Genomic DNA, 26,997 nt, shown 5'->3' with positions numbered 1-26,997 from the left:
ACAAGGCAGGCAGGAGGGTCCAGCTGCACAGTGGGCTCAAAGGCTGAGAGTCCGGAGGCAAATGCGAAAGAGCAGAGCCGGCAAGCAAGACAGTAAATAAATGCCAGCCCCGCGGCAGAAGGGCGGTCCGGAGGCCCACGGGACTACATCTCCCAGCAACCTCAGCGCCAGACAGGGCACTTCCGGCCTCTCCGCGCTCCTTCGAGGAGGCGGGGCCAAGGGCGGGGCGGGAGCGGCGTGGGGAAGTTGGGGCGCGCCCCGGCGTCAGGGCGCGTGACGTTCTTCCTGTGCGCCGCCTAGCGTCTAGGTCGTGCTGGGTCCTGAGCCTAAGAGCCGTGAAGGTGACAGCGGGAGGTGACCGGCTTGCCTCTCCCCCGCTGGCCCCGCGATGCTGGCGGCACGGCGGCTGCTCGGCGGGTCGCTCCCCGCGCGGGTGTCTGTGCGATTCAGCAGTGACACGGTGAGGCCCGACCCGGATCGGACCAGTGGCGCTCGCGGGCCGGGTCTCGCTGTCGCGTCTGCAAGCGCCATCCCTGGGTCCGTAGTGCCTTCTGGAGAAGCCTCTCATCTCCCCCTTCTGACAGGAAGGTTGCCGATGAAGAAGGGGACGGGTCCCAAACGGGAGGCTGACTCTCCCCTGCCCCTAGCCCTCCGGCTCCTTGGCTTCCCCTTATTTAACAACTGCGCGACCTAGCGGGAAATTTTGCAGGTGGCAAAGCGTCTTGACTCATTCCTTCCTCGCCACAACCTTGTAGCGCGTGAAGGGGTCATTGCCCCATTTTACAGCTGCAGAAACAGCTTTGGAGAGGGCCGTGCGCTTCATTCCTCGTTCAACGTTCTGCTCCGTGTATTGGCTTTTAAGGGGTTGGGTGTCTGGAAGCCAGGTCCCCTTAGCCCTCAGCTGGGGTTCTCCTCACTGTCTCGTGGGATTCCAGAGCCATCTCTCCTCAACGGTTTTATCCCGAGCGGGTCTCCCGCCATCGTCTTGTGTCCCAACCCCAGTGAAGCATTACTCTTCCTTCAGAAAACGCATTTTGTCTCCAGCAGAGTTTAGTCATATAAGCAAGGCTTTGGCCAAATCAAAGTTTTGGTCCAGCAGAGCCAGACAAGTAAATAAATGGATATGACATCACGCTGGGCTCAGGGCTGTAGTCTGTGCTGTGGATCCTGTGTGGGCTTTGGCCACAGACAGACCCCTACTTAGATGCCACCTGCTCCTTCAGGCTGTGTGCCTTTTGTAAGCTCATTTTGCTCTGAGTCTGCTTCCTCTTCTGTGAAATGGAAGAAATCATTCCCATCTCAGGGTTATGAGAATGAAATGAGATCTTGGATATAAAAAGATATATCTTTCCTGCTAACAGAAAGTGCTTACTAAGTGGTGATGGTAGTTATGATGCTACGAAGGGTTCTGAAGCTTTGGCCCCTGCCCTCCTCCCAGTCCAACCCTCCTTAATTAGGGGACCCAAAAATCTGTAGCTCCTGGCCTGGCCCCTCATAATCCCAGAGCTCTGCTGGGCATACTGACTCTCTGTGTCTCCAGACAGCGCCCAAGAAAACCTCATTTGGCTCACTGAAGGATGAAGACCGGATCTTCACCAACCTGTATGGCCGCCATGACTGGAGGTGAGATGGTGCCCTTAGGCTGGTGGGTCCCCAGGCAGGGCCTCCTCCTCACTGCCTTCCCCACCCTGTCCAGGCTTAAAGGTGCCCAGAGTCGAGGTGACTGGTACAAGACGAAGGAGATTCTGCTGAAGGGGCCTGACTGGATCCTGGGTGAGGTCAAGACATCGGGCTTGCGGGGCCGTGGAGGTGCTGGCTTCCCCACAGGCCTTAAATGGAGCTTCATGAATAAGCCCTCAGATGGCAGGTGTGTGTAGGCAGGCAGAAATGGGGTTGCATCTCAGGGCGGATGGGACTTACCTGGGCCTTGGGGCTGTTTCCTTGGAAACCAAGAGTGAATGAAGTGGGAAAACCTTACCAGAGCTCCAGTAGCAGGGACTCGGTTCTCTCGTCTTCCTCAGGGGAGTCTTGAGGGGCAGCAGAGTCTACACAAGATGTTGACTCTGGCAGACTTAATTGATCAATTCCTAGCTGTGTCATTTAATCATATAGCATTGGGCAATCTCCTGGCCTTTCTGAACCTCAGTTTTCTGTTCTGTAAATGGATATTGTGTTGTGCAGGGATTGAAGAGACTTTTCCTACAGCTTTTGGCCTGCGCTTTGGCCTGCACGTAGAAAGTAAATGATAAACGTCAACTCTGCCTCCTTTTGGCTCCAGAGATATGATGAAGGTTCACACAATGCTCATTGTGACCAAAGCAGATTTGGGCTCTTGAGAAAGCACTGGGAGAGGCATTTGGGCTGAGGAGAACCAAGACCTTGCCTGTGGTCATAGCTGCCCCAGTATGGGCTAGACAGTGAGCTCCCCGTCATTGGTGGTGAGCAAGCAGAGCCCTAGGAATTTGTTGGGAGGACAGAAGGATTGGCTGTCAGATAAGACCTGTTTGAGGTTTCCTGGTGGGGTGCGGTGGCGTACGGTTGAAGACCTGACCCTGGCGGCCCTGTAGCCTGACTGACCTACTGACCCCCGCAGGCCAAAGTATCTGGTGGTGAACGCGGATGAGGGGGAGCCAGGCACCTGCAAGGACCGAGAGATCATTCGCCACGACCCCCACAAGCTGGTGGAAGGCTGTCTAGTCGGGGGCCGGGCCATGGGCGCTCGTGCCGCCTATATCTACATCCGCGGGGAGTTCTACAATGAGGCCTCCAATCTGCAGGTGGGCAGGAGGAGGGGAGTGGGCACTCACGCGCCCCAACCCAGGCAGAATTCTTCTTAGGTTCTCGGGCAGGATCTATCTGGAGTCGCACTGGCAGGGTGGGGATCTCTCAAGCTGGCCTGTGTCCTGAGTGGGACGTGCACCCCAAAGCCTCCGTCTCGCTCTGTGTCCCAGAGCCTCAGCCTGGGAGGTCCCCCAGGGCTCCAGAGCCCTGGGGCGGGGGTAGACTGGAGAACTCACACGTGGGCACTTTTCCTGAAGGGTCAAGGGGTCATGTCAGTAATTCTCAGCCCAGTGACGCTTGTAGTAATTGGTCCAGGGCCATAAGCCTCACCTTTCTATTAGGTTCATAACCTGGCGCATGGTAGCATTATGTGTGTTATTACATATTTAAAAATCAGCCTCCAGGGTCTTTTCCTCTACTCAGAAGCAGTACTCACTCATTGTAAAGACAGGAATCCACACACATGCAAACGAAAAATCTCCCTTAGACTGACTACCTAGAGAAACTACTTGCTGAAATTTTCATTATTTCCTTAAAGTCTTTAAAAAATACATACAGTTGGAGAATTTGTTAAATGTTTTCACACAAGTAGCACACACATTGTAAAAATCCCCACCCTTCTCCCAGCACGTCCCCTGCTTGTGTCCAGAGGGAGCTGTGGCCCTGGACTATGGTGACGGGCTCACTGGGCCTGTACGCCGCCCTCCCACATGCAGTGTTCCTGGGCTCTTGGGGACTGTGTCCTCACACCCCTGTCCCACAGGTAGCCATCCGAGAGGCCTACGAGGCTGGTCTGATTGGCAAGAACGCCTGTGGTTCCGGCTACGATTTCGACGTGTTTGTGGTGCGTGGAGCCGGGGCCTACATCTGCGGGGAGGAGACCGCGCTCATCGAGTCCATTGAGGGCAAACAGGGCAAGCCCCGCCTGAAGCCACCCTTCCCTGCAGACGTGGGTACGACCTGGCACCTGGCCTGATCCTGGGCCTTGTCCTGTGGAATCCAGGATCCGGCTTCAGGTCGCCACTGTCATTCTTGGGGGATTTCTGAGTCCCTTCTGCACTGGGGCCTGACACTGAGAGTAGGTGGGAACAACATAGAGGCTGCACCAGTGCACCCCAGAGTCCCTCCTCCTGCCCCAGGGCACAGGTCACACACCCGGGTGTAATCCAACCCCCTGGGAACTTGGGGCAGGGTGGTGGAAACGCAGTACAGCTGGAGTCGGGGGCTCCTGCAGGATGAGAGTAACAGAGGGGTGGAAGCAGGGCTCTCTGCCACAGAAGCAGACCCTGGACAGGTGCCACCTCCAAGAAACCCACCCCAACTGTTCCCAACCTGCAGCAGCCACTGGTTTGTTTCTTTAAAAAAAAAAAAAATTATTGATTTTGGCTGTGCTAGGTCTTCGTTGCTGTGCAGGCTTTTCTCTACTTGTGGCAAACGGGGCCACTCTCTAGTTCTGGTGCACGGGCTTCTCATCGCGATGGCCTCTCTTGCTGCCAAGCACAAGCTCCAGGGCACGTGGGCTTCAGTGGTAGAGCTCCCGGGCCCTGGGGGACAGGCTTAGTTGCCCCTTGGTGTGTGGGATTGAACCCATGTCTCCTGCGTTGGCAGGTGGATTCTTTGCCACCAAGCCATCAGGGACGTGCCGTCCACCAGATTCTTATCCTCCTCCCCCACAGGAGTGTTTGGCTGCCCTACAACCGTGGCCAATGTGGAGACGGTGGCCGTGTCTCCTACCATCTGCCGCCGTGGGGGTGCATGGTTTGCCAGCTTTGGCCGAGAGCGCAACTCAGGCACCAAACTGTTCAACATCTCTGGCCACGTCAACAACCCTTGCACCGTGGAGGAGGAGATGTCTGTACCGCTGAAGGAACTGATTGAAAAGCATGCCGGTGAGGCCTGGGGCCAGCCAGCGGGGTGGGCAGGCCTCTGGGGCCTGGGCTGGGGTGGGGGCTGACAGATGTGCCGGCCCCTGCCCTGACCATCCATCCTCTTCGGGACTGGCTGGGGCCCCAGGGGGCGTCACGGGTGGCTGGGACAACCTCCTTGCTGTGATCCCTGGTGGCTCGTCCACCCCGCTGATCCCCAAGTCCGTGTGTGAGACGGTGCTGATGGACTTCGATGCGCTGATCCAGGCGCAGACGGGCCTGGGCACGGCGGCTGTGATCGTCATGGATCGCTCGGTAAGGAATTGCTGCCCACCCAGTGCCTGCCTGAGGTGAGCCTGGCTAATCCCCTGGCCTGGGCTTCTCAGAGGCACCCGCCAGTTCCTGGGTCCTGATTCCCGTCACCTGAGATACAGGGAGGTGGGAGAGGCCGGGCGGTGAGGCTTCTCTGGGGGGAATGCCCGTGGAGCCTGGCAGCGCAGGATGCCTGGGGTGGGTGGAGATGGCCAGAGCGCTGCTGGAATTGGGCGGGCGTGCCGTCAGGGCCTGAGGCTCAGGCTCGGGCACCTCCTCACTGCCCCTGTCTCCGCAGACGGACATTGTGAAAGCCATCGCCCGCCTCATCGAGTTCTACAAGCATGAGAGCTGTGGCCAGTGCACCCCGTGCCGCGAGGGTAGGCGCACTGGGCAGGCTTGGCTTTCTCTGTGGCTCCCTCCAGGCCTGGGTGGGGCACGGGACTCAAGGGGCGTGGGCTCTGGACCCTGAACACACCGCTGCAGCCGCCCAGCCTGCTGTGGCTTCTCTCAGCCCCCTGCCCCATGACCCGCACCCCTGGAGTTCCATCCCCCCCCCCGCCCCAGCTTGGGGGGATCAGCAGGCCATCTCTTGCTGCCCCGGCGCAGGTGTGGACTGGATGAACAAGGTGATGGCCCGCTTTGTGCGGGGGGACGCCCGGCCGGCGGAGATCGACTCCCTGTGGGAGATCAGCAAGCAGATCGAGGGCCACACCATCTGCGCCCTGGGCGACGGGGCTGCGTGGCCCGTGCAGGTACTGCTGCCCTGTGGGGGGCGCGGGGGGCAGTGCCCGGGCTCAGGGAGGTGGCTGTCAGACCCTGCTTCACACAGCGCTCCCCCCTCCCAGGGCCTGATCCGACATTTCCGGCCGGAGCTCGAGGAGCGGATGCAGCAGTTTGCCCAGCAGCACCAGGCCAGGCAGGCCGCTTCCTGAGCCCACGGGGCTGGTTTCTGTCTGGACTATAAAGCTAGTGATACCCACTCTCTCATTGCATCTTCTGCATGGCCTTGCTCGCCCGCACTCGGCCGCTGCGGCCCATGATTCACAGAGGCTTGTTTCTCAGACAGCGGGGGGCACTTCAGAGGGATAGGTCAGGACAAGGTTGTGTTGGGAATTGACACCTTGACTCCCTGTGTGATGTCCGACTCTTTGGGACCCTTTGGGCTGAAGCCCGCCGGACTCCTCTGTCCAGGGGATTTTCTAGGCAAGAATACTGGAGTGGGTTGCCATTTCCTTCTCCAGAGGATCTTCCTGACCCAGGGATTGAATCCTTGTCTCCTGCATTGCAGGCGGATTCTTTGCGCTGAGCCACTAGGGAAGCCCCTGTCATAGACCACCCTGAGTGTTTATCCCTCAGTGCAGGAATCAAAAGTGGGGAGGGGAAACCGGTGGCCTGGGGTCCAGACCTGGGCCTGGTGCAGTGCAGGCCTCTGGAGGGTGGGAGCAAGGAGAGCAAGGCCCATTCTGCCCCGTGAGGCGATAGCAGGGAAAAAGGACTGTCCGGTCTGGTTGGAAGGAGAGGTTTATTCTTGCTTCATGATTTGACGGTGGGGTGAATTTAGAAGCGGGGAAGGAAGGAAGCAATTGACCAGGGGCTGGACAGGGGGCATGGAGCAGCTCAGGGCCTTCCAGCTCCACAGAGAGGCTGTGGGGCAGCCTGGGGAAGGGGCAGTGAGCTGGCCAGGCCAGAGGCCCTGCTAGTCGCTGAGCTGGAGGGGCGTGCCGTCCAGCGGGTGCCACAGCTCCAGCCTGCAGTCACTGCGGCCCAGGCACTCGCGCCAGTGTTGCTGGCGCTCCCCGCCGGCCTGGCTGCTCAGCTGCACCCCACCTGGGTTGCGGGACAGGTCAGGAGCCATGTGGGAGCCCACTGGGCCCCCCAACCCCCCCCCTCCCAGCTCCCCTGCATTACCGCTCACCAATGAAGTCGTCAGCCGTGCCCAGGTCGTAATCCCATACAGACACCAGCAGCGTCTTCTGAGCCAGCTCCTCCCGCGGTCCTGCATAGAAGAACTCCTGCAGGGGACGTGGTGAAAAAGAGGTGGCCTTAGTCCTTCACAGCTTAAGGAACAGACTCAGGGGAGTGGCCCAGGGCTGCTGGGGCCTGTGCTGTGTGAGGCAGGATGCCGACCTCCCCTCCCTCAGTAGCCAGGACGGCCTTCTCTCGGGCCAGCCTACCTCGTTGAACTCGGGGTTCAGGGTCTTCTTCCGAACGCTGGTCTTGTATTTCGATTTCTTCCCTGCATTAGGATGCAGGGAACTGGGAGGGATGAGGTTGGTTTCGGTGTGGCCCCAGAGAGGCGAGCCGCGAAGGGTCTCTGAGGAACCCCCACTGCCCACCCGGCCGCCCAGCTGACACTCACAGGCGGACGAAGGGGTCTGAATAGCCGTTGGCGTCCATGGGGGCGAGGTGTGCGCAGCGCAGCACACCCACCAGCAGGCCGCCCCGCCGGGAGCTGTAGCACAGCGACAGCAGGACACGACCGCGCTCCTCCGAGGCCACCTCCGTCTCCACCTCCTGCGACAGAGCAGGCTGGCTCAGCCCCGCGTGGCCCACCGCCCGCAGGGCAGGCTGGCTCAGCCCCACGTGGCCCACCACCCAGCCTCCCACCAGTATTGGCCTGGACAGGAGAACTCAAACTGGCCGCAAAGAAATCAGGGGCCAGTGTTCGATTTCGTGGTTCAGTTTCCCGATACTGTCACTGACTTAGTGCCCTAGAATGAGACTTCCAGGTCAACTCTACCCTCCAGGGCCTGAGAAGGGGAGGGGGGCTTGTCTGGGTCACGTGACCACCCATTTGCAGCTGTGTTTGTCGTGGAGGGGGAGGGAACTGATGTCTCTGAGGGTCACAAACGCATAGGAGCTTCCTAGGTGGCCTTCCATTAGGGGCCCGTCTCTTCCCTCTCGGGGAAGCCTGGAAGCAGCTCCCAGAGGCTCGTCCCTCCTCAAAGCACACACAGGCCTCCTCAGCTGCAAGACCCCCCTCACACCCCACAGTCCGGGGGCCGGATGCTGAATGCCCTTTGCCCTCCCGGCCCGTGGTGCTTGCAGAAGGGCTCGGAAGATACCCTGGAAAGAATGTTCTTCTCCCACACCTCATGTGGGGTTTGATTAGCAGAAAGCCCAACTGCCTTACTTGCATTCAGTTCTCAGTAAGGGAGTGCTCCGTGAGTGCCGGCCAGGTGCCAGGGGGCTGCTGTGGGGGTGTCTGGGACGGGAAGGGCTTGTCGCAGTGGGTAGGGCTGCTCCCCCGAGGGCTCACCATCCTGGACTTGACTGACAGTTGCAGGCTCCACCAGGGGGCAGGGCAGCAGTGCCTGGCCATTAGGTCCTGGGGGAGCTGGGTCGGGGAGGGCCCTGCCCCAGCTCTGCGGGTCCCTGGGGCCTCTGGGCTGCAGGGGCTCTGGCCAGGTCTCTGGTTTCTTCCTGCAAATCCCTCGTGGTCACCTTCACCCCTTCTGACAAGGACTTGTCCAGAGCTCCCAGCCCAGGAGCAGTACCCACGCTGCCCCAGGGGCAGGCCTAGCGGCCGTGGGGCCCACCACTGCCGTTCTCCCCTGAACTCTGACCTGCCCCGCCTGCTCAGGCCACTGACCAACCACCCTCACTGCTCACCTCCAGCCTCTGTCTCAAGCTGGCCTGCGTCTTTGCCCCCTGAGGCCTTGTGCCCCACAGCTCCTGGGCTGCCCAGGCAGGGGAGTCACCCTCTCTGCCCAGCTCTGGGGGCCTGGCTGTCCCCCTGAGACTATGAGGGTTCATGGGCCCGGAGAGAGAGATGGGCTCAGTTTCTCTGAGCTCCCCTGAGCCCAGAGCCCTGCCCAGCAACCCCCTCTGGGTCCTACGTCCCACCGACCTCATACAGAGACATGCCGCGTGCTGTGTCCAGGCTCTTGGGCCTCTTGGTCTGAAAAAGCAGAGAGCCCGGTCACCTTAGCCAGATAGCGCCTGGGCCTCCCTCCCTGTCACCCCCCACCCAGCCCCACCCTGTGCGCCAGCCCCACTCACCAGCCTCCGCCTCTCCAGACACACGTCGAAGCTCCTGGCCCGGTTGGGCACCAGCCTCCTCAGGGGCACCCGCAGCTCTCCCAGGGGAGGTGCCCGCCTCCGTCGCCGCAGCCACGGGTCTTCACACACGCACAGCCTGGGGGCCACCCGGGTCAGCCTGGCCAGGCCAGCCCCTTGCCCCGGTCCGGCCCTGCCGTCCCTGCCTTGTGGCCCAGGCCCCGTCCTCACCACAGGGTCTTGCGCCGGGCGTCTTGGAGGGTGAACCCATGATAGGTGAGCGTCTCCTCCCAGACAGGCCCTCGTGTGCCCCGAACCGTGCGCGTCCGCAGCTGGCTGGCCTGAGGGCCAAGCAGGGAGGGTCAGAGCCCTCCTCGGGCTCTGGTGCCCCATTGGGTCCCCCCGTCCCAGCAATGGGGGGCTCCCTGCCTGAATGGGAGGCCTTGGGGAGGAGGGGCACGGCAGACCAGGTGGGCGCTCCAGGCCGGGCGCCTGGCCGAGGGGCAGCGGTGGGAGCCTGCGTCTCGCCCTCACCTTGCTGGCCCCAGGCAGCAGGTTGGCTTTGACGAAGGTGTCCACGGAGCCCGAGGCCGGTGGCTTGAGGCCCTGGGAGGGGAGAGTGGCTGTGGGAGAGGCCCGGGTCTGGGCCCAAGCCCCGAGGATGCCGCCCCCTCCTCACCTTGGCACGGTGAGCCGTGCAGTGCAGGGTGCTGTTGTCCGCGTCAAAAAGGAGCGTGAACTCGAGGGTGCCGAGTGCGGCTAGGGGCAGGTGGCAGGCAGATCAGTGTCTGTGTCAGCCCCCGCCAGGCACCATGCCTCCTGACCCTCCCTGCTCGGAAGGCTGGCCTGCCCCAGACCCCTTCCTGGATGGGCTGAGCCCAGAGTATCCCCCTTGTCCCCACACCGTCCCCACTCACTGCTGTCGTCTGAGTCTCCCTCTGGCTCTGGGTCCGGCTGGGGCTGGGGTGCAGAGCGGACGGGGGTCACTGGGGGGTGTAGGTCTGGGGGGCGCAGGGCGGGCTCAGCAGTGGGGTAGAAGTGCGGGAAGTAGTGGGAAATGAGGTGGATGGGCCGGATGGGGCCCGGGCTCACGTCGATAGCCATGTGCTCCTGCATGCTCACCCGCCCCCGGCCCGCCATGGGGGCTTGGACATGGGCGGGGACTCAGGGGAGCCCCCGAGGACCGCAGATGAGGGGCCGGCACTGAGCCAACCAGACAGGGCCAACGGGCATCACTGAGGGTGTCGTGGGGGGTCCTGCGACCTGAGGACAGAGCACGAGGTCAAGGCTGGCGGGGTGGGGGCCTCCAGCCTGGGGTGGGGGGACCCCGTGTGCCGGAGGCTAGGCCGGCAGGGCCACTTACCGCTCTGAGAGCCCCTGCACCTGCCTTGGGTGGCTGCTGAGTGCCTGACTGAGGTGACCCGTGAGAGCGGTGGGGGAGGTGGAAGGGGTGGGACTCAGGGCCCCTCCCCAGAGCCCAGGAGCCCGCAGCTCCCTGCCCTCCACCCCAAGGGTCCCTCCCCCCCCAGTTCGCACTCTGTCGGAGATTTATTTTTACCACCATCATGTGGCCCTGCTCCCAGGTGAAGAGGCTGGAGGGCCAGAGGTGACACAAGAGGTGTGAGGGGCAACGGGAGGCAGGGTGGGGTGAGAGAGAGGGGGCTGGGGAGAGCGGGTGGGGAGTCATGCGGGGAGGGGGAGGCGAGATGGGAGGGCTCCACGGAGACAGGGAGGGGGACGGCGCCTGCAACCTGGTCCCCTTGCCGCTCAAGCCTTTAAAACATCAACCAATCACTTCGGCTCCTCTCCCCCTTCTCCCAGCTTGGAATAAAATCCTAACCCACCACTGAGGCTTGGCCCCTGGCTACGGCCCCTTGGGGGGCCCCTTGCCCCCACGTCCTCATGGCTCCTCCGGGTTTCCTTGAACACCCCAAGCTTTGTGCATGTGTTGCTCCTTATGACTGTTGTTCAGTCGCTCAGTCGTGTCTGACTCTTTGTGTCTGACCCCGTGGACTGCAGCACCCCAGGCTTCCCTGTCCTTCACCATCTCCAGAGATTGCTCCAATCAGGTCCATTGAGTCAATGACGCTCCTTCTGATAGGGATAGACTAAGGATAGTTATACAAGCAGTTGCAGAAGTCCCAGTAGGGGACTAGAGACAGAGAGGGAAACCTAGGGAACTCGGGGGGATCACAGCAAGTTAGTGATCACTCAAGAAAGCTATCAGAACATCATGGAACGAAGCAGGCTTCCTTAACTATAAAGCCATAAATGGAAGCATGAGATATGCCCCAGGTCGTTAAGCGAAAGAAAAAAATTATTCTGCTGATTTAAATAAGGGCTGAGACACTTCTAGTTTGACCTTCTAGGGTCAGACACTCTCCTGTCCGATGTGAAGGAGGAGCTAGTGATGAAAAGTGAAAGTCGCTCAGTCGTGTCCAACTCTTTGCGGCCCCATGGACTATACAGTCCACGGAATTTTCCATGACAGAATACTGGAGCGGGTAGCCTATCCTTTCTCCAGGGGATCTTCCCAACCCAGGAATTGAACCGGGGTCTCCTACATTGCAGGTGGATTCTTTACCAACTGAGCTATCAGGGAAGCCCACCTAGTGATGAAAGCCTGAGGTCTACTCAAAGAATGAGAAGGCGGTCTTTCCCCCTCCCCAACTTTCCTTTAATTATAAAAATGTAAACCACTTAATCCTTGGGGCAGAGCCTCCTCTCTCACGAGCGTCCTATATTAATAAATATACTTCTTGCCTAGCACGTTGCCTCTTGCTGAATTCCTTCTGTGCTGAAACATGAGACCCTGAGCCTCAGTAAGCTGAGACACCAGGTGAGTGACTCCAATTATAAGACTGTGGGCTCAAGTCCTAATCTGGGTTGCACTTTTGCCCCAACTTCCCTCCCTTGCCCTTTGACCTGGCCTGCTCCTGTTTATCTATGGTCTCAAGGTCACTCTCTGCAGGGGAATGTGGCTGACTTTTGCCTGCTCACCTTCCCTTTCTCTTTCCAGGGGTCCTTTGGGGGGGCCACCCCTACCCTACTCTCATTCTAGGAGGTTCACCCTGTTCCCCAGGCCTGTGCCCCAGACCCGGCTGATTAATGAATTCCAAGTCCAGCAGCCAAGTGACAGACTCAGGGAAGGTCATGTGACCCAAAGTCAGCCAAGAAAGTGTAACTCTGGGATAGACTGGCCCAGAAAGAGAAGCTGTTTTCTGTTGATGGGATGCTGGTACTGTTCCGTCCTATAGCTGTTGTCTTCTCCTCACCTCTCATCTCTGGGGAGTGGAGAATATTCCTGAGAGTGAGGCTGATACAGTGGAAAGCACAGAGAGAAGAGCGTCCCGGAGCTCCTGGATCCAGCTACGCCTGAAGCTAGTCTATCTGTGGAGTTTGTAATCACCATTCCTCCAGATGGTGACTGCAGCCATGAAATTAAAAGACATTTACTCCTTGGAAGAAAAGTTATGACCAACCTAGACAGCATATTAAAAAGCAGAGACATTACTTTGTCAACAAAATTCCGTCTAGTTAAAGCTATGGTTTTTCCAGTAGTCATGTATGGATGTGAGAGTTGGACTATAAAGAAAGCTGAGCAACGAAGAATTGATGCTTTTGAACTGTGGTGTTGGAGAGGACTCTTGAGAGTCCCTTGAACAGCAAGGAGATCCAACCAGTCCATCCTAAAGGACATCAGTCCTGAATATTCATCGGAAGGACTGATGCTGAAGCTGAAACTCCAATACTTTGGCCACCTGATGCGAAGAACTGACTCATTGGAAAAGACCCTGATGTGGGAAAGACTGAAGGTGGGAGGAGAAGGGGACGACAGAGGATGAGATGGTTGGATGGCATCACCGACGTGATGGACATGAGTTTGAGTAAACTCCAGGAGTTGGTGATGGACAGGGAGTTCTGACGTGCTGCAGTCCATGGGGTCGCAAAGTGTCAAACACGACTAAGCAACTGAACTGAATTCTTCCTTTGGCAAAGTCAGCCACTGGGTGGTGTTTTCTATCCCTTGTCCTACCTAATACTGCCCAGTCCACCATGTCAAGGTCAGACTGCCCACCTCTTCAACTCACAGAGATTTACAAGATGGATATGTAATTCCATTACACATCTGTGAGTAATTAATGTGTAATCACACAATTATCTATGTGACCTGGTCTAAGGTCTCCCTGAGACTGAGCACCCGTAGACGGCAGGGTAGCATCTGGCTGGTGCACAGATGTGGCCCCAGCACAGCATCTGGCACGGGGAGAGCCTGGCACGTCACAGGTTTGCAGTAATATGCCGGGCTCCTCTCTGGATGCCTGCTGCCCAGCACAGGGTCAGCCACGCTTGGAAGACAGTTCTGCAGTGGCTGTAGTGGCTAGGAGTTTGGGCTCTGGAGTCAGGGCCTGGTTCAAATCCCAAACTAGGCTGACCTTGGGCAAGGTGTCTGCCCTCCCTGATCCCATCTCACTAACCAGGGACAATAGTGGTCTCACCTCACAGGGCCATGGTGAGGGTGAAATGAGAGAAAAGATGCCAGACACACAGTATGTGCACATAGCAAGTGACAGCATGATTATCCCAAGGTGCCCCAGCCAGCAGGCCAGCTGTCCCATGGAGTCTGCCCAAGGTCGGGGCTCCAGTGCAGAAGATGCAGTTGCCACGGTGTTGGGAAAGGCTCTTTATTCGGTTCTGGAGAGGAGCCGGCCTGGCGGGGCAAAGGTAGGGCCTGCTCAGGGCCAGGCCTTCAGCCCCGGGGCAGCTCTGGGCCGGCCAGGCGGGGCTGGTAGACGCCAGGCGCCAGCAGCTTCAGGGTGAACTCGGTGATAACAGCTGTGAGCCCCCAGACCCGGTGTGGCCCGTGCAGGAAGACGGGCAACGTGTACTGGAAGTGGCCACCGCGGCAGAAGTGGGTGTAGCCCTGGTTCTGCTCCTGCAGCAGATGGGCCAGGGGCAGGGCAAACACTTCATCCACCTGTGGGCAGGGGGCAGTGAGAGGGCGGACAGAGCGCTGGCCACCGCAGCCTTCCGCATAGGGACAACCCACCCTCCCCGCCCCAGATGCCCCCACTCACCTCCCCGGGGTTGGGCCTGAGGCTCCGGGGATCCAGCGGGCCCACGCCGGCCAGCACCGGCACCACGGTGGCCTTTTCCTGTGGCGAGAGCGGGCAGGCCATCAGGGCAAGGAAGGCCTTGGCAGGGCTTTGGGCCAGGGGAGCCTGAGGGAAGGCCTCTGGGGCCTACAGCCGTGCAGGCCAGGTCCACCCGGCCCTGCTCCTGGACTTGCTCCAGCCATGCTGACTGACTCAGGCCCCCTCAACACACTAGACCCACTCGGGCCTCTGCTCTCCCTTCCTTTTACCACCCTTGAATCTCCCCTGCCTATACTGCGACGCCCTCCCCAACCTCTGTCCACCAAGCTGAGCAGAGCTGGTTCACCTGGAGCCACCTCCATCCCAGGACTGAGCCTCAGGATCCCCCGTGAAAGGGGAATCAAATACCCCTGGCCCCTTCCCGATGGGTGTGGGAGGCTGGAACACGACGGCCGGGCAGGTTGTCTGGGACCGCTCCCCCCGCCCTCAGTGACTGCCACAGTCCCCACGGCCACCTCCTGCTTCCCGAGTGCCCTGCTCCTAGCCCGGGGCGAGCAGACGGCCGATCGGGGTAAGGGCCTGAAGGGCTTACCCGGTCGTGCACGGGCCGCAGGACTCCCCACACCTGCTCCTCGGGCACAGCCAGGCCCAGCTCCTCCTGAGTCTCCCTCAGGGCCGTGTGCACCACGTCACGGTCAGCGGGGTCACACTTGCCACCTGGGAAACTGAACAGGCAGAGGAAGCCTGCTTCTTGGGCCACTGGGTGGGGCCATGAAGGGCTGGGGGTGGCCGCTGCGGCAAGGACTCGCCTAAAAAAAAGTCTCTGCCCCTAGTTTGCAGAGAGGGCTGGGCAAGCCCCACGGCCTCAGAAGGCTCCGTTTACCTCCATGAACAACAGGGGTAAGGGGGAGAAGCCCTGGGACTCTGACGCACTAGCTCGGCCACGTGGGTGGCCCCAGAGGCGCTGACATTTACCCTAGGGTGGCCCCAGTTTCCGCGGGGGCGGGGGGGGGTGGAAGGGGGGCGCGGCCTGGGCGGGACGCCAGATAGCCCCGCCCGGCGCGCCCCCTTGGCTCCCGGCGAATCCTCCCGCAGTCGCCAGGAAGGGGAGAAGTTCTGCCTTTTTAGTGTGTGTGCTTGGTCGCTCAGTCGTGTCCGACTCTTTGTGACCCCGTGGACTCTAGTCCGCCAGGCTCCTCTGTCCATGGGGATTCTCCAGGCAAGAAGACTGGAGTGGGTTGCCATGCCCTCCTCCAGGGTAATCTTCCCCACCCTGGGATCGAACACCAGGTCTCCCGCATTGCAGGCGGATTCTTCACCGTCTGAGCCACCAGGGAAGCCCAAGAATACTGGAGTAGGTAGCCTATCCCTTCTCCAGGGGATCTTCCCGACCCAGGGATCGAACCGAGGTCTCCTGCATTGCAGACGGAGTCTTTACCAGCTGAGCTACCGTGTGTCCCCGGCTCGCGCTTCGAGCGATCCGCGAGGCGGCGCCGGGGCAGGAGCACCTGCGGCGCCAGGTTCGGCTCGGAGGGATGCGGTTTGTTGACTCCCGCCGCAGCCTGCTGGCGACGGGCTCTACTTAGACCCATTCTACAGAGGCGGAAACCAAGGCTCGGGGCGGTTAAGTTTTTTGCCCACGACCCGGAGGTCTCCGGGGTTTAGCGGCGCCCTCCTAGAAGGGAGAGGAGTTCCCGGCAGGTATACCTGACGTCACCCTTGTGCCTCCCGGCCAGGCGGCTGGACCGCAGCGTGTAGAGTAGCGCCGGGACCCCGCGCACCGAGCACAGCGGCACGAGGACCGCGGCCGCCGCAGGCCGCGCGCGCAGCCGGGCCGTGGCTCCTGCCAGCAACCGCCGGCAGCGCTGTTCGCCCTCCGCCGACAGGCAGTCGGGCAGCATGTCCGGTCCAGCGCGGCGGGGACACCGAGGGCACCGGGCGGCGCGAGGGAAGATGGTCAGGAGAGCACACTCGGGGGCGTCTCTCGGGAACTTGGGGGGCGGGTCGTGGGAGGAGTTTGCCCGCCTTGGTGGGGCGCGGTAGCGACACAGGCCACGCCTACGGGGGCGGGGCCCGACCAAGGGGCGGACCCAGGCAGAGGAGGGGCCCCTCTGAGAGTTGTGGGGCGGAGCGGAAGGGGCGTTGCTCGATAGCCTGGGCTTCCGGTAGGGGCGGGCCTAGGCTTCCGGTAGGGGCGGGCCTGGGGTGGGCCTGGGGCGGGCCTGGGGCGGGCCTGGGGCGGGCCTGGGGCGGGCCTGGGGCGGGCCTGGGGCGGGGAAGGAAGGAGCGTGGCTTGATAGTCTGGCCTCCCGGTAGGGGCGGGCCTGGGGCGGGCCTGGGGCGGGGCTGGCCCGACGGGCCTGGAGAGTGTCCCCTGCCTAGTGCAACTGGACTCGTGCCTGGCTGGCGACCGGGCTCGGCCGTACTGACCGCGGGGTTTGGGAGTCGGGGTATCTGACTGTTGCGGCCCCGCGTTTCTCCGCGCCCGCAAGTGCTGCAGGATGTTTGGAGCCGGCGTTTGGTGGGTAGAGATGCCTGGGGCCGCGGGGAGGAGTGCCCAGCCCTCCCCACCCTCCGGGCCCTATCTCCTGGTTCCGCTGGCTGGTATGCGCTGCGCCGTCTCGCTCCAGGGGACCCATTCCAGCCCCAGACCAGTGCCCTGCTTTTCCCACCTCCCGGAGCGGCCTCCTCCCCTCCCGTCTCCTCCGCAGGTGCTGGTCACTTTCTCTAGAAGCTCTCCTGCCTGGAATTTTGATTGAATTCTCAAACTCCTCCCGTTACCCCCACCTTGACCCTTGTGGTCACTGCCCGAGGCATGCTGCACCCCTCTGCCAGACTGTGCCGCCCCTCCCCAAGGACCAGACACCCTGGTCTTGCACATAGCACCTAAACATGGAATGACAGATGTCCCATGCTTTGCTTCGACTTTAAGCAGTGCCTCCCTATGCTAAAGTTTCAGTCCTCATCTGGGTGGGCGAGGCAGAGGGCAGGAACACAACCTCCCTCACAGCCCTGGCACTCAGCTTGTGTCACCACCTTTACCATGACTCTGTGCTACCTGGGTGCCAGCAGCACGGAGCAGAGCTTTGTGATGTCTGCAGCCCAGACTCTGGGATGTGGGCATTCCTGAGGCCCTCCACCCTGACCTCCAAGGACAGAAGTGCTCTGACCACCCATTCCAAATGGTTTAATCTTGGAGGGAAGAGAGAGGTAAAGCAGGGTTTGGAGGAGTCGCCCCCAAGGCAGAAGGGGCAGCTTGCAGGTAGAGGGTCTAGTTCCAAGGCTGGCACCATCCCAGCCTGGTAACTCTGGGAAGGTTGCTTTCCTCTCTGGGCTTCCACCTGCCCTGCTCTCCTGGTCAAGGGAGGGGGGAGTCTCTGCAGAGGTAAGGCTGAAGAGAGTGGGCTCCAGGGTGAGAGGACTCTGTCCACAGGGCCCCCACTGTCACTGCGGGTCCTGGCCAGGCCCCAGGCACATTGCAGTGGGGGAGAGGAGCCCCAACCCTGCTGGGAGGGACAGGCCCCCCTGGTCCCTGTCCACCTGGATATTGGGGAGGGGGTATGGTGTCAGTCGGGCCCTTGGTCGGACAGGGCTTGAGGCTCCAGGGTACAGGCCCTGGTAGGTGAGGGGTGGGTAGGTGGCTGGGGCCAGCAGAGCCTCAGGAGGGGTCAGCAGCTGATGGTGGAGCCTGGCGGGGGTCCTGGAGGTGAAGGCTTTGTTGGGGTCTGAGTGGGGAGGACGTGGTCTGAGTGGACCCCAGGCCTCCCCTTATGCCTTCAGCCTGCTGGTCTGAGAGCCTGCCGCTCTCCTTTCTCAAGTTGCCCACTGCTTAGCCTTTGTGCTTGCTCTTGCCTCTGCCTGGAATTCCGCCCCCCCCTCAGTCCTCCAAGGCTCAGCCCAGGAACCACCTCCTCCAGGAAGTCTACCTGACCTCCACCCTCACCCCCCACCCTCATCCCCGCTCTCCGCACCTTGTCCCTGCCCAACCGTTCTCCTTGCCCTGGGTCCAAAATTGTCTCAGAAATTTCTGCTTCCCCTCTCTGTCCACACAGAGGCCTAGTGAGCTTGCTGAGCAGTCTACAGCTCCTTCCTGGGGGCGCCGTGGCCCTGTCCCCTCCCTTCCTGCCTGTTCAGTGGGCTCTGGTCCCACGGTGTCTGTGGGCCTGGGGGCTGACCTTTCTCCCGCTCAGTGGAGCCCTTCAGCAGGCGGGGGCCGAGGCTGCTGCGACTCCGGGTCGAGACACTGAGCAGGGGCCGTGGAGATGTAGGCCTGGAAGTGGGGCGAGCAGGAATGGGGCAGGGGTCACGGTGGGGAACCCAGGCCAAGGGTCATGGTCTGAGTCAGACAGGGGGACCCCAGGACAAGCCAGTGGCTGTGACCTTGAAAGAAGGGTCGGGAGCTGAGACCTTAAGAGATGCCTAGGGATAGAGATAGGGTGAGGGGATGGGGCCAGACGGTACCAGGAGCCTGGGTCACTCTCCCGAAAGCCCTTGGCAAAGGGGTTGCTGGCGATTTTCAGCTGGGTGATCTGCAGAGGAGAGAGTAGTTAGAGGTCAGCCTTGAGCTGGGGAGAGGCTATGGGGCCCTGGGCAAGCCACCCTCTCCTCCCAGGATCCCCCAATCTGGAGGCCCTGGGCCCCTCAGTCCAGGAACCACAGAGCCAGTGGGCATGAAGGCAGGGAAATGACTTTGGGCAGATGCCCATGGAGTCTGGGAAGGACAGACAGGCAGGGCTCTGTGCGCCTGTTGGGCCTAAGAACCTGGTACTTCAGTCTCTCCCACATGATGGGCTGGGGGAGTTAGGTCAGGAACTGTGGCCTGACCCACCCGGTGGTTCTGATACGCCGTCACGGCTGTGAACTGGGTCTCGGCGAAGATGAAGGACTTGAAGTTCTCCTGGGCGTAGCGCTCGCTGTCTTTGCGCGGATCCACGAAGACCACGTGGAAGCGAGGCTGGTAGCGGTGCATGGAGTTGAGGATGATCTGTGGGGCGAGCAGGAGGGGGTGTGCTGGGCGGGGCGGCAGCCAGCCCTGGCTGAGGCTGAAGCCCTTCCTCCAGGGCCCCCCTTCCCCGCCCCCGTCTCATAAGTGCTGATGCAGGGTGTGAGGTTGCAAGTCTACGGTTCTGAGTCAAAGGGCCCTTTGCGTCTGAGCTTCCGGGCGGCTGGCCTCTCTCACTCCCACGTCCCAGCTGTCACAGGACCATCTGGGATCTGACCACCTCTCCTACCTGGTGGCCTCCACGCCGCCCGGCCACCACTATCTTTCTCCTGGATTTCTGCAGCCACCTCCCAGCTGCGCTCCCTGCCTCCACTTGGCTCCTCTGCCGGTTTTCCACACAGCAGCCCCAATGAGCTGCTGCTTGGAACCACCGCCCCTCATCTGTGGCTCCAGCCCCACACGGAGTAAAGATCTGAATCCTCTCTGCACCAACTGGTCCTGCAGATCAGCACAGGCCGCCCCTAGTATCTCTTGCGCTGCCCCTCCTCACTCACTCCAGCCACACGCAAGTCTCCTTGCAGGTCCTCTGACTCCCCAGAATCCTCCTGCCTCAGGGCCTTTGCACTCACTGGCCCCTCTGCCTGCCACAGCTCCCTCTTCTATATACACAGGCTCCCTCCTCCACTCCACCAGACCTCTCTTCAAATAGCCTCAGTTGCCACCTCCGTCTCAGACCCCTTCCCTGGTTCCTTTTTCTCCTGACATCAGCCTGATCTTTGCCTTGGACAAAGTGTCAACGATGCTATGTTCTTGCATCTATTGCGGGCCTGGGCAGTCCCCTCTGCTGTCCGACTCCAGCCAGGTGGACTTGGGCACCAAAGCCCCAGCCAGTCCTGGCCCTGGCCTTCATCACACTCAGGCCCCAGTGTCCCCTGCCCTGGCCCAACCCCTCCCCACGGTGGCCCGGGCCTCACGTGGCCGTTGTCGTCCAGCAGGTTGTTGGTCAGCTTGAGCTTGTCGAAGGACACGATCTGACGCATCCACTGCGCGCCCTTGGCCGGCGAGTCGGGGTGGAAGTGCACGCGGCCGGGCGTGGCCGGGTCTGCCTTGCCCGCCACCAGCCAGGCAGAGCTGTGGAAGGCGTACCTGGGGACAGAGCAAGGTGGCGAGGGTGCCCGAGTGCACCCCAGGGCGCCTACCTCATTTGCTGCCCCCACCTGGAGCCAAGACTGTTGGGGGTCACCGTCTCCCCTACTGCCCACGTGCTGGCCCCATCTGCACATGAGGAACCAGAGGCTCCAGAAGGCTGTCCGGCCTGGGGTCCCCGTGGTCACACCTGCTGCCCTGGGCTAGTCCCCCCCATCCCTGCCTGCCCAGGATAGGCTCCCCGACACTGCTCTGACTGGCCCCTATTCACCCAGGGAGTGGGTGGGCTTCTGCTTCCCCATCTCAGTGCCTGAGGTCTGAGCTGCGAGCCCCAGCCAGCCCCGGACCTGTATCTCTTGTCGTCCAAAGGCACGAAATCCATGAGCAGGGCATAGTCAGCCAGCGTGTCCATGCCCAGGATCTTCACCTGGAAGGTGGGGAACATCCTCCTGCGGGAGGGGGTGCTCAGCGGCTCCGGCATGGTTCCAGCCTGCCCCACTTCCAACACCCCCTCACCCTCACCCCCCATGCTCACACCTGCCTGCCTTGGTGACGATCATCTCTGTGCCCAGCTGGTTGAACTCTTCCCACAGAGCCTTCATCTCCAGCTGAACCGTCACGCTGGACACATGTGGGTTCTTGGGGCCCTGTTCGGTGGGCTCGGCCACCACTGGGGCCCCTGTGGAACCAGTGGAAGGGCCTGATGGTAACATGGAGTCTGGCTGGGGCTCCCAGCTGGAGGTGGCCATGGGCAGTGTGTAGGTCTCTGAGGGGGCAAATACTCCAAGGCTAGCAGAGAGGAAAGCTGGGGAGAGAGGACAGGATGTGGGCCTCTGTTCTCCTCACCCACCTCCACTCTACCTGGCCAGCCTTCATCTTTCAGGCTGCACCAAGATGCCTCTTCTTCCAGGAAGCCCTCCCTGATTGCCAGGCCTGTGTTCCCATAGGATCCCTAACTCACATCACTTCATGAGGTAAATGCTCACTTAAAGCTCCTAGAGGCCAGAGACAGGACCTGTCTGGCTTCCTAGCGAATCTTTGAGCCATCAGGAGGCCATATGGCCTTGAGCAAATTATTTCACCTCCTGGAACCTCAGTTTCCACATCTATCTCAAGGAGTTCTTAAATCTGCTTTGTTGGGCTGACGTGAGGATTTGTGAAGACACACACAGGGCCTGGCACACAGTAGGCTCTTCAAAAAGGACCTTGTTATGGATGATTGTAGGGGGTGGAGGTGGGGGGTCTTTCTCAGCTCTGTGCAGACCTGGCTGCCTCGTGCTGCTTAAGGAATACTGAGCTGAAGGAAATCCCCAAATTACTGTGAATGACTCTTACCCATCTCTGACCCTGAAGTTGTTGTGTTAGTCACTCAGTCGTGTCTGACTCTTTGTGACCCCATGGACTGTTGCCCACCAGGCTCTTCTGTCCATGGGATTCTCCAAGCAAGAATACTGGAGTGGGTTGCCATTCTCTTCTTCAGGGGATCTTCCCTACCCAGGGATCAAACCTGGGTTCTCCTACATTGCAGGCAGATTCTTTACTGTCTAAGCCACTAGGGCAAACTGGCCCAAATTCTGCCTCCAGAAGCCAGTTCTAACATCTTTCCTCTCTGGCCTCCTCACTTTTTTCTAAAGAGCCCCTCTTTTGGGCTTCCCTGGTGGTCTAGTAAAGAATCAACTGCCAATTCATGGGATATGGGTTTGATCCCTGGTCCGGGAAAATCTCACATGCCACAGAGTAACTAAGCCTGTGTGTCACAACTACTGAAGCCCACAGACCCTAGAGCCCATGCTCTGCAGTGAGAGAAGCCACCACAATGAGAAGCCCAAAGAATGACCCCTGCATGCAGCAATGAAGACCCAGAGCAGCCAAAAATAAATCTAAAAAAGATAAAAGAGCCCATTTTTGGTCTGCAATCCTGGCACGTGGCTTGTGCAAAAGTTTGCCATGGCTCCGTCCTTCTTATTTAAAAAAAAATTTTTTTAACTACAGTGAGATACTTTATACCTACGAGGATGGCTATTACCAAAAACCAAAGCAAGTAACAAAAACAACAATAACAAAAAAAAGTGTTACAAGTGTTGGTGAAGATGTAGAAAAATTGGAACCCTTGTGCATTGTTGGTGGAATGTAAGACGGTGTAGCCCCTGTGGAAAACCACTGATGGTTCCTCAAAATATGAAAGATAGAATTACTCTGAAAAGTGGAAGTGTTAGTCATGTCTGACTCTTTGAGTCTCCTGCATTGGCGGGCGGATTCTTTACCACTGCGCCACTTGGGAAGCCCATGTCTGACTCTTTGTGACCCCGTGGACTACAGCCTGCTAGGTTCCTCTATCATGGAATTCTCCAGGCAAGAATACTGGAATGCCCCAAAGAACCAAGAGCAAGTACCTGAAAAGATACGTGTTCATTGGTATTCAGAGCAGCATTGTTTGCAACAGCTAAAATGTGGATGCAACCCTAGTGTCTGTCCACTGATGGATGAATGGATAAGAAGAACGTATGTACCCAGACAATGGAACACAGTCTTTAATAGGAAGGGTATTATGATGCAGACTATGACATGGATGAACCTTGAGGATGTTATGCTAAGTAAAACAAGCCAGTCACAAAAGGACAAAGACTGTATGATTCCATTCATAAGAGGTGCCTAAAGTAGCGAAATTCATAAACAGAAAGTGGATGGCAGTTGCCAGGAGCAGCAAGAGGGAATGAATAAATGTTCAATGGGGACAGTGTTTCAGCTTTGCAAGATGCAGAAAGTTCTGGAGATGGATGGTGGTGATGGTTGCACACCAGTATGAATGTACCTAATGTCACTGAACACTTAAAAATACTTAAAATAATAGTTTTTATGTTATGTATGAAAAAGTGAAAAAGAAACTGTTAGTCGCTCAGTCATGTCTGACGCTTTGAGACCCCATGGACTGTTGTCTGCCAGGCTCCTCTGTCCATGAAATTCTGCAGGCAAGAATACTGGAGTGGGTTGCCGTGCCCTTCTCCAGGGGATCTTCCTGACTCAAGGATCAAACCCAGGTGTCCTGCATTACAGGCGGATTCTTTACTGTCTGAGCCATCAGGGAAGACCCATGTTATGTATATTTTAACACAACATTTTAAAACTAGGAAAAGCAGACTGTTCATTTCTAGCATCCCCATATGAGTTGAGAACCTAATAAAACCATGTGATCCCCTGGGCAGAGGTAGAATTATGGTTCTGGATGGATGGATGGACAGATCCATGGGTGGAGGGAGTTTCCTGGGATGATACAGCATGTGATGAGTTGACAGGCAGGCAGCACCTGGCCAGAGCCAGTGCATCGTAGGTACCAGGTGAGAGTGTGGGGTCCAAGGCCAGTGGCCCCATCCTTAGCAGCCCTGAGAGCCACATGTGAGAAATGGCACCTCACTAAAGCCCCTGGAAAATCTGCAGTCTGGGGGTGGGTGGGTCTTACTGAAAGGGAACGGGCCATATCCGGTCTAAATCCCCCAGAGATGAAGGGGGGATGGGCCGATGTCCCCCATCACCTGGATCAGGCCATCAGATGGGCAGTTGCACATCACTTAGCTGTCCTACTGGGGCAGGTACATCATCCAGGTAACCCACGCCAGTCCCAGAGTCTTTGGTGGTGTGTCCCAAGGGGGAGAGGCTCATGGTTTTGCTGGGCCTGAAGGCTTCGCAGGCTGATTACTGGCTCCTCGGTCTTTTCTGAGCCTATACCCTGCCCCTCCTGGTCCACATGCCACCCTGTGCCGCCCTCAGTAACTCTGGGGAGGGGCCTGTCCTCTGCCCACTTCCTCTGAAAGCCAACACCTCTTGATTGTCAATTTGACCAACATGGAATCAGATTTGGAGGGAAAGTTAGAGACTCCTTGTCCACTTTGATACTCAAGGGGTGAGGCCCAGAAAAAGGAGGGGCCAGGCCCAAGGTCACCCAAGCCTGATAAGGCTTTCACCTCCCAGAAATGACTCTGTCCCGCTGCCTATCAGCACCCCCACATTTGCACTTGGATGGCTGCATGGACTCCGCCCTGGTGGGACCTGAGGCCTCAGTCTGGGGTGCCCCTGCCCCATCCTCTTGCCCAGGCCCTGGGTACAGTGGGGTTTCCCTGGTCCCTAAGCCTAGGCCCTGCCCCACCCGATGCACCCCGGAGCCTGAACCCACTCGTGGGACTGCCTTGGCCGCCTGCCCCTTACCTGCCATGGGGACTGCCTAGACTTCCGGTTCCTGGAGACGGTGGTTCAGTTGGGGTCCCTGCCTGTTGCCCTGGTGGTCAGCCTCTCCTGGTCTCCCAGTCCATTGGCAGCACGGCTCAGCGCTCAAGCCCTCAGTCCCCAGCCTCCTGGCAGGACTGTCCTTCCCTCCTGGCTCATCCACGTCTTGGTTCTCTCCCTGAGCCAGGCACCTGGTCTCTGCAGGTGGGACCTCAGCTCTGGGGTGTGCAGAGCCCCTTGTGCAAGCCACCCTGAGACTGGACTGCGCGAGGCCCTGGGCTGGGCTCGTCCGCTCCAGGCGCGATGCTGTGTGGGAGGAGGGCAGGTGGGGAAGCTCTGACGTGGCAAGGCCGCCTCTCCCCCTCCCAGTGCCCGCGCCTGGCTTCTTCCCCTCCCCAGCTAGGAGCCCCCTAGCCATTCCTGATCAATGAGCCCAGACACAGGGCGTGGGCCCACCTGGAGGACAGACTGGGAGATCCGCAGGGGTCCGGGCCCGGCAGACTGGAGAGGCTGGGGCTGACGAGGCCTTGGGGAGGTCAAGGGGCTGTGGTAAGAGCACAGAAGACTGAATGGCAGAGGCGCTGCCCTCTTCCCAGGACCCAGACCCCTGACTGGGGGCTGCTGTCGTGGATTCACCAGGGAGCTCGGGCCGGAAAGGGAAGGGGGCAACAGCCACGTGTACAAGCAGAAGCAGAGCCCCTGGACTGGGGGGTGGGAGGCCAGGTCCTCCTGACTGCTCAGCCCATGAGCTGTGACACTGGCGGGACCTGACAGCCCCGTGCCTCGGTTTCCCCAACTGAACTAAGTGCATAATCGCTTCTGCCTGGAATGGGCTGGCCCCGCCTAGGGTGGGTAGTAAGCTGTCCCCACAGGGTCGGGGGAGGCTGGCCCAGGTCAGAGGCCTTGGAGGCAAGTCCTGACTGTGCACCTTCCCCAGCAGCCCCTGCCTGTCTGGAGCAGGGCATTCAGGGAACACGCAGATGGCCGGTCAGAAAAGCAGAAAGGGAGGGGGGTCCCCCCACGCTGCATGCTGCCGTGTGGCCCAGGGTGGGTCATCGGGCTAACCCCAGGTTGGCCCACTCTAGGGCCCTGGGCCGGGGCACCAGGCGAGACTGCACCGGGCTGGGCCGGGCATGCCCGATCGGAGTTCCCAAAGTTGACTGGATCCCACGCCTCCTCCACAGTCTAGCTCTGGGGACACAGCGCGACACCCCGGCCCCTCCCGGAGCCACATGTTGGGGGCAAACTCTCCTCCCTCAGCTCAGGGGGGGGCTGCTGCCCCACTCCCCTGCCCCATGCCCCAGGTTCCTAGGGCCAGGCTGGGAGGAATCCCCCCGGGAGAGTGAGGGCCGACCCTGGCACAGACCCAGCCCTGGGGTCTGCTACTGGGCAGGATGGGGCGAGTCCTCTGCCCTTGTGAGGGAGGGTCCCAGAGGCTCCCAGGGATGAGGGGCCACCTAGTGAGGTGGAGCCATGCCGCCCTGTCCCAGGAGCCACAGTGGGGCAGGGGGGAGATAGGAGAGGTGATGAGGTTGGCGCCCCCTCAGCCTGGACTCCCAGGGACCTGGGGGTCTATTGGCTTCTGGTGCGTGTGTGTGTGTGTGTGTGTGTGTGTGTGCGTGCACGCTTGCACTTGCCTTTGGTCTGTGAGATGGGAAGCCTGCCACACGTATGTGAGTGCACTGGCATGCCAACCCACGGGCACACACAGACTCAAGACTCAATGACCTGCCACCACTTGTGTGCACACGTGCATTCTCCCCTGTGCACAGAAACACAGGCTGTCTCTTACATGCCCGCGCGCACACACACACAAGCACGCCTCCCTTCTTCACAGCCTCTTCCCCAGCTGGCCCGCTCTTCCTGCCGGAGGCGCCTCCTGGCCCCCTGCCCCCTCATCCATCTTGCCTGCCAGCCTGTCCCAGGTGCCCCCATATCCTTCACACCTTCTCATCTCGCTGCTCAATAGCAGGAGGCGGCATGGCAGCTGTGGCCGCGGGGAGATGGATGGGCCGGGTGGGGGTGTAGGGGGCCCAGGGACGGAGACCTGGGGAGGGCAGAGCTCTGGGCTCCTCCAGCCCCCCTGTCGGGCAGGAGCAATGCTCTCAGGCATGGGGGGCGGGGGGAGGCTGTGTCCAGGATCCGTCCCTCCCCGGCCAGAGTGGCCCTGTGGTGGACACAGCAGAGAGTGCCTGGTCAGGACTGAAGGGGCCCCAGGGGCAGGACTGGGCCCGCTGCCTCCCGGACGCTGACTGTCTCTGCCTCCCTCGTGGGACTTCCGCCACCCTACCTGCCCTACCTGTACCTCCTCCCTGCACCCCTGCACCTGGACAGGTGGTCCCGGGTGGGGAGAGCCTTGTCGAGCTGCACCCCTGCCCCAGCCTTGATGCCCCCCGAGTCCCATGAGCACTGGGCTCGTTACATATCTGGAAGCACACATCTGGGCTGTGCCACCCGCCACACATGGATCCTTCTGGAAGAAGGGCCAAAGTGCTGAGGCTCTCAGAAACATGTGTGCTCACACACACAGCGCCTGGGCAGACACGCGCCTGGACACCCTCACACGTGGGCACACACACAGCCACACGCTTCCACCCTCTCAGATTGACTCTGTGGTCCTGTGAACATAGTGGGT

At 60.1% G+C, this 26,997-nt stretch overlaps 4 protein-coding genes across 10 annotated transcripts; 1 reads left to right on the top strand and 3 right to left on the bottom strand.

The window, feature by feature from the left end:
• Window positions 1-289: 289 nt before the first annotated feature.
• Window positions 290-5,943, top strand: NDUFV1 (NADH:ubiquinone oxidoreductase core subunit V1). Of its 5 annotated transcripts, none has more exons than XR_014066186.1 (10): window positions 290-460; window positions 1,541-1,623; window positions 1,697-1,867; window positions 2,594-2,777; window positions 3,545-3,734; window positions 4,458-4,670; window positions 4,795-4,961; window positions 5,257-5,369; window positions 5,543-5,713; window positions 5,807-5,943. XR_014066186.1 is itself a non-coding variant. In XM_081531902.1 (10 exons), exons 1-10 carry the CDS (start codon window positions 389-391, stop codon window positions 5,891-5,893), a joined length of 1,368 nt encoding a protein of 455 aa, XP_081388028.1. In that variant the 5' UTR covers window positions 290-388; the 3' UTR covers window positions 5,894-5,943. The 5 variants fall into 5 exon arrangements, 3 of the variants coding, with proteins under 3 accessions (XP_081388028.1, XP_081388025.1, XP_081388027.1); XR_014066185.1 differs by having other exon boundaries at window positions 5,257-5,412; window positions 5,526-5,713; XM_081531902.1 differs by having other exon boundaries at window positions 290-433; window positions 5,257-5,338; window positions 5,568-5,713.
• Window positions 5,944-6,466: 523 nt separating this feature from the next.
• Window positions 6,467-13,671, bottom strand: LOC145522835 (double C2-like domain-containing protein gamma). Of its 3 annotated transcripts, none has more exons than XM_081531895.1 (11): window positions 13,460-13,671; window positions 9,878-11,054; window positions 9,640-9,719; window positions 9,495-9,566; window positions 9,192-9,301; window positions 8,964-9,099; window positions 8,812-8,862; window positions 7,321-7,475; window positions 7,136-7,217; window positions 6,877-6,973; window positions 6,467-6,788 (listed from the first exon to the last, which is right to left on the bottom strand). In XM_081531895.1, exons 2-11 carry the CDS (start codon window positions 10,098-10,100, stop codon window positions 6,658-6,660), a joined length of 1,137 nt encoding a protein of 378 aa, XP_081388021.1. In that variant the 5' UTR covers window positions 10,101-11,054; window positions 13,460-13,671; the 3' UTR covers window positions 6,467-6,657. The 3 variants fall into 3 exon arrangements, with proteins under 3 accessions (XP_081388021.1, XP_081388023.1, XP_081388022.1); XM_081531897.1 differs by having other exon boundaries at window positions 7,136-7,197; window positions 13,460-13,556; XM_081531896.1 differs by lacking the exon at window positions 13,460-13,671 and having other exon boundaries at window positions 10,801-10,932.
• Window positions 13,630-16,189, bottom strand: NUDT8 (nudix hydrolase 8). Its single transcript, XM_081531898.1, has 4 exons — window positions 15,764-16,189; window positions 14,649-14,781; window positions 14,039-14,116; window positions 13,630-13,938 (listed from the first exon to the last, which is right to left on the bottom strand). The coding sequence occupies exons 1-4, from the start codon at window positions 15,955-15,957 to the stop codon at window positions 13,711-13,713; spliced, it is 633 nt and encodes a 210-aa protein (XP_081388024.1). The 5' UTR covers window positions 15,958-16,189; the 3' UTR covers window positions 13,630-13,710.
• A 1,038-nt stretch (window positions 16,190-17,227) lies between these two features.
• On the bottom strand, window positions 17,228-22,239 carry TBX10 (T-box transcription factor 10). Its single transcript, XM_081531894.1, has 7 exons — window positions 20,682-22,239; window positions 20,492-20,593; window positions 19,973-20,144; window positions 18,885-19,040; window positions 18,518-18,585; window positions 18,232-18,326; window positions 17,228-17,781 (listed from the first exon to the last, which is right to left on the bottom strand). Exons 1-7 carry the CDS (start codon window positions 20,891-20,893, stop codon window positions 17,501-17,503), a joined length of 1,086 nt encoding a protein of 361 aa, XP_081388020.1. The 5' UTR covers window positions 20,894-22,239; the 3' UTR covers window positions 17,228-17,500.
• Between the last annotated feature and the right edge of the window lie 4,758 nt (window positions 22,240-26,997).

This window comes from Giraffa tippelskirchi, chromosome 10, assembly GCF_054371585.1.
Source record: "Giraffa tippelskirchi isolate mGirTip1 chromosome 10, T2T-mGirTip1v1.2.pri, whole genome shotgun sequence".
NCBI classification, from domain to species: Eukaryota; Metazoa; Chordata; class Mammalia; order Artiodactyla; family Giraffidae; genus Giraffa; species Giraffa tippelskirchi.
Note: the sequence above shows the minus strand (reverse complement) of the source record. Positions and strands in the feature narration are given on the sequence as shown.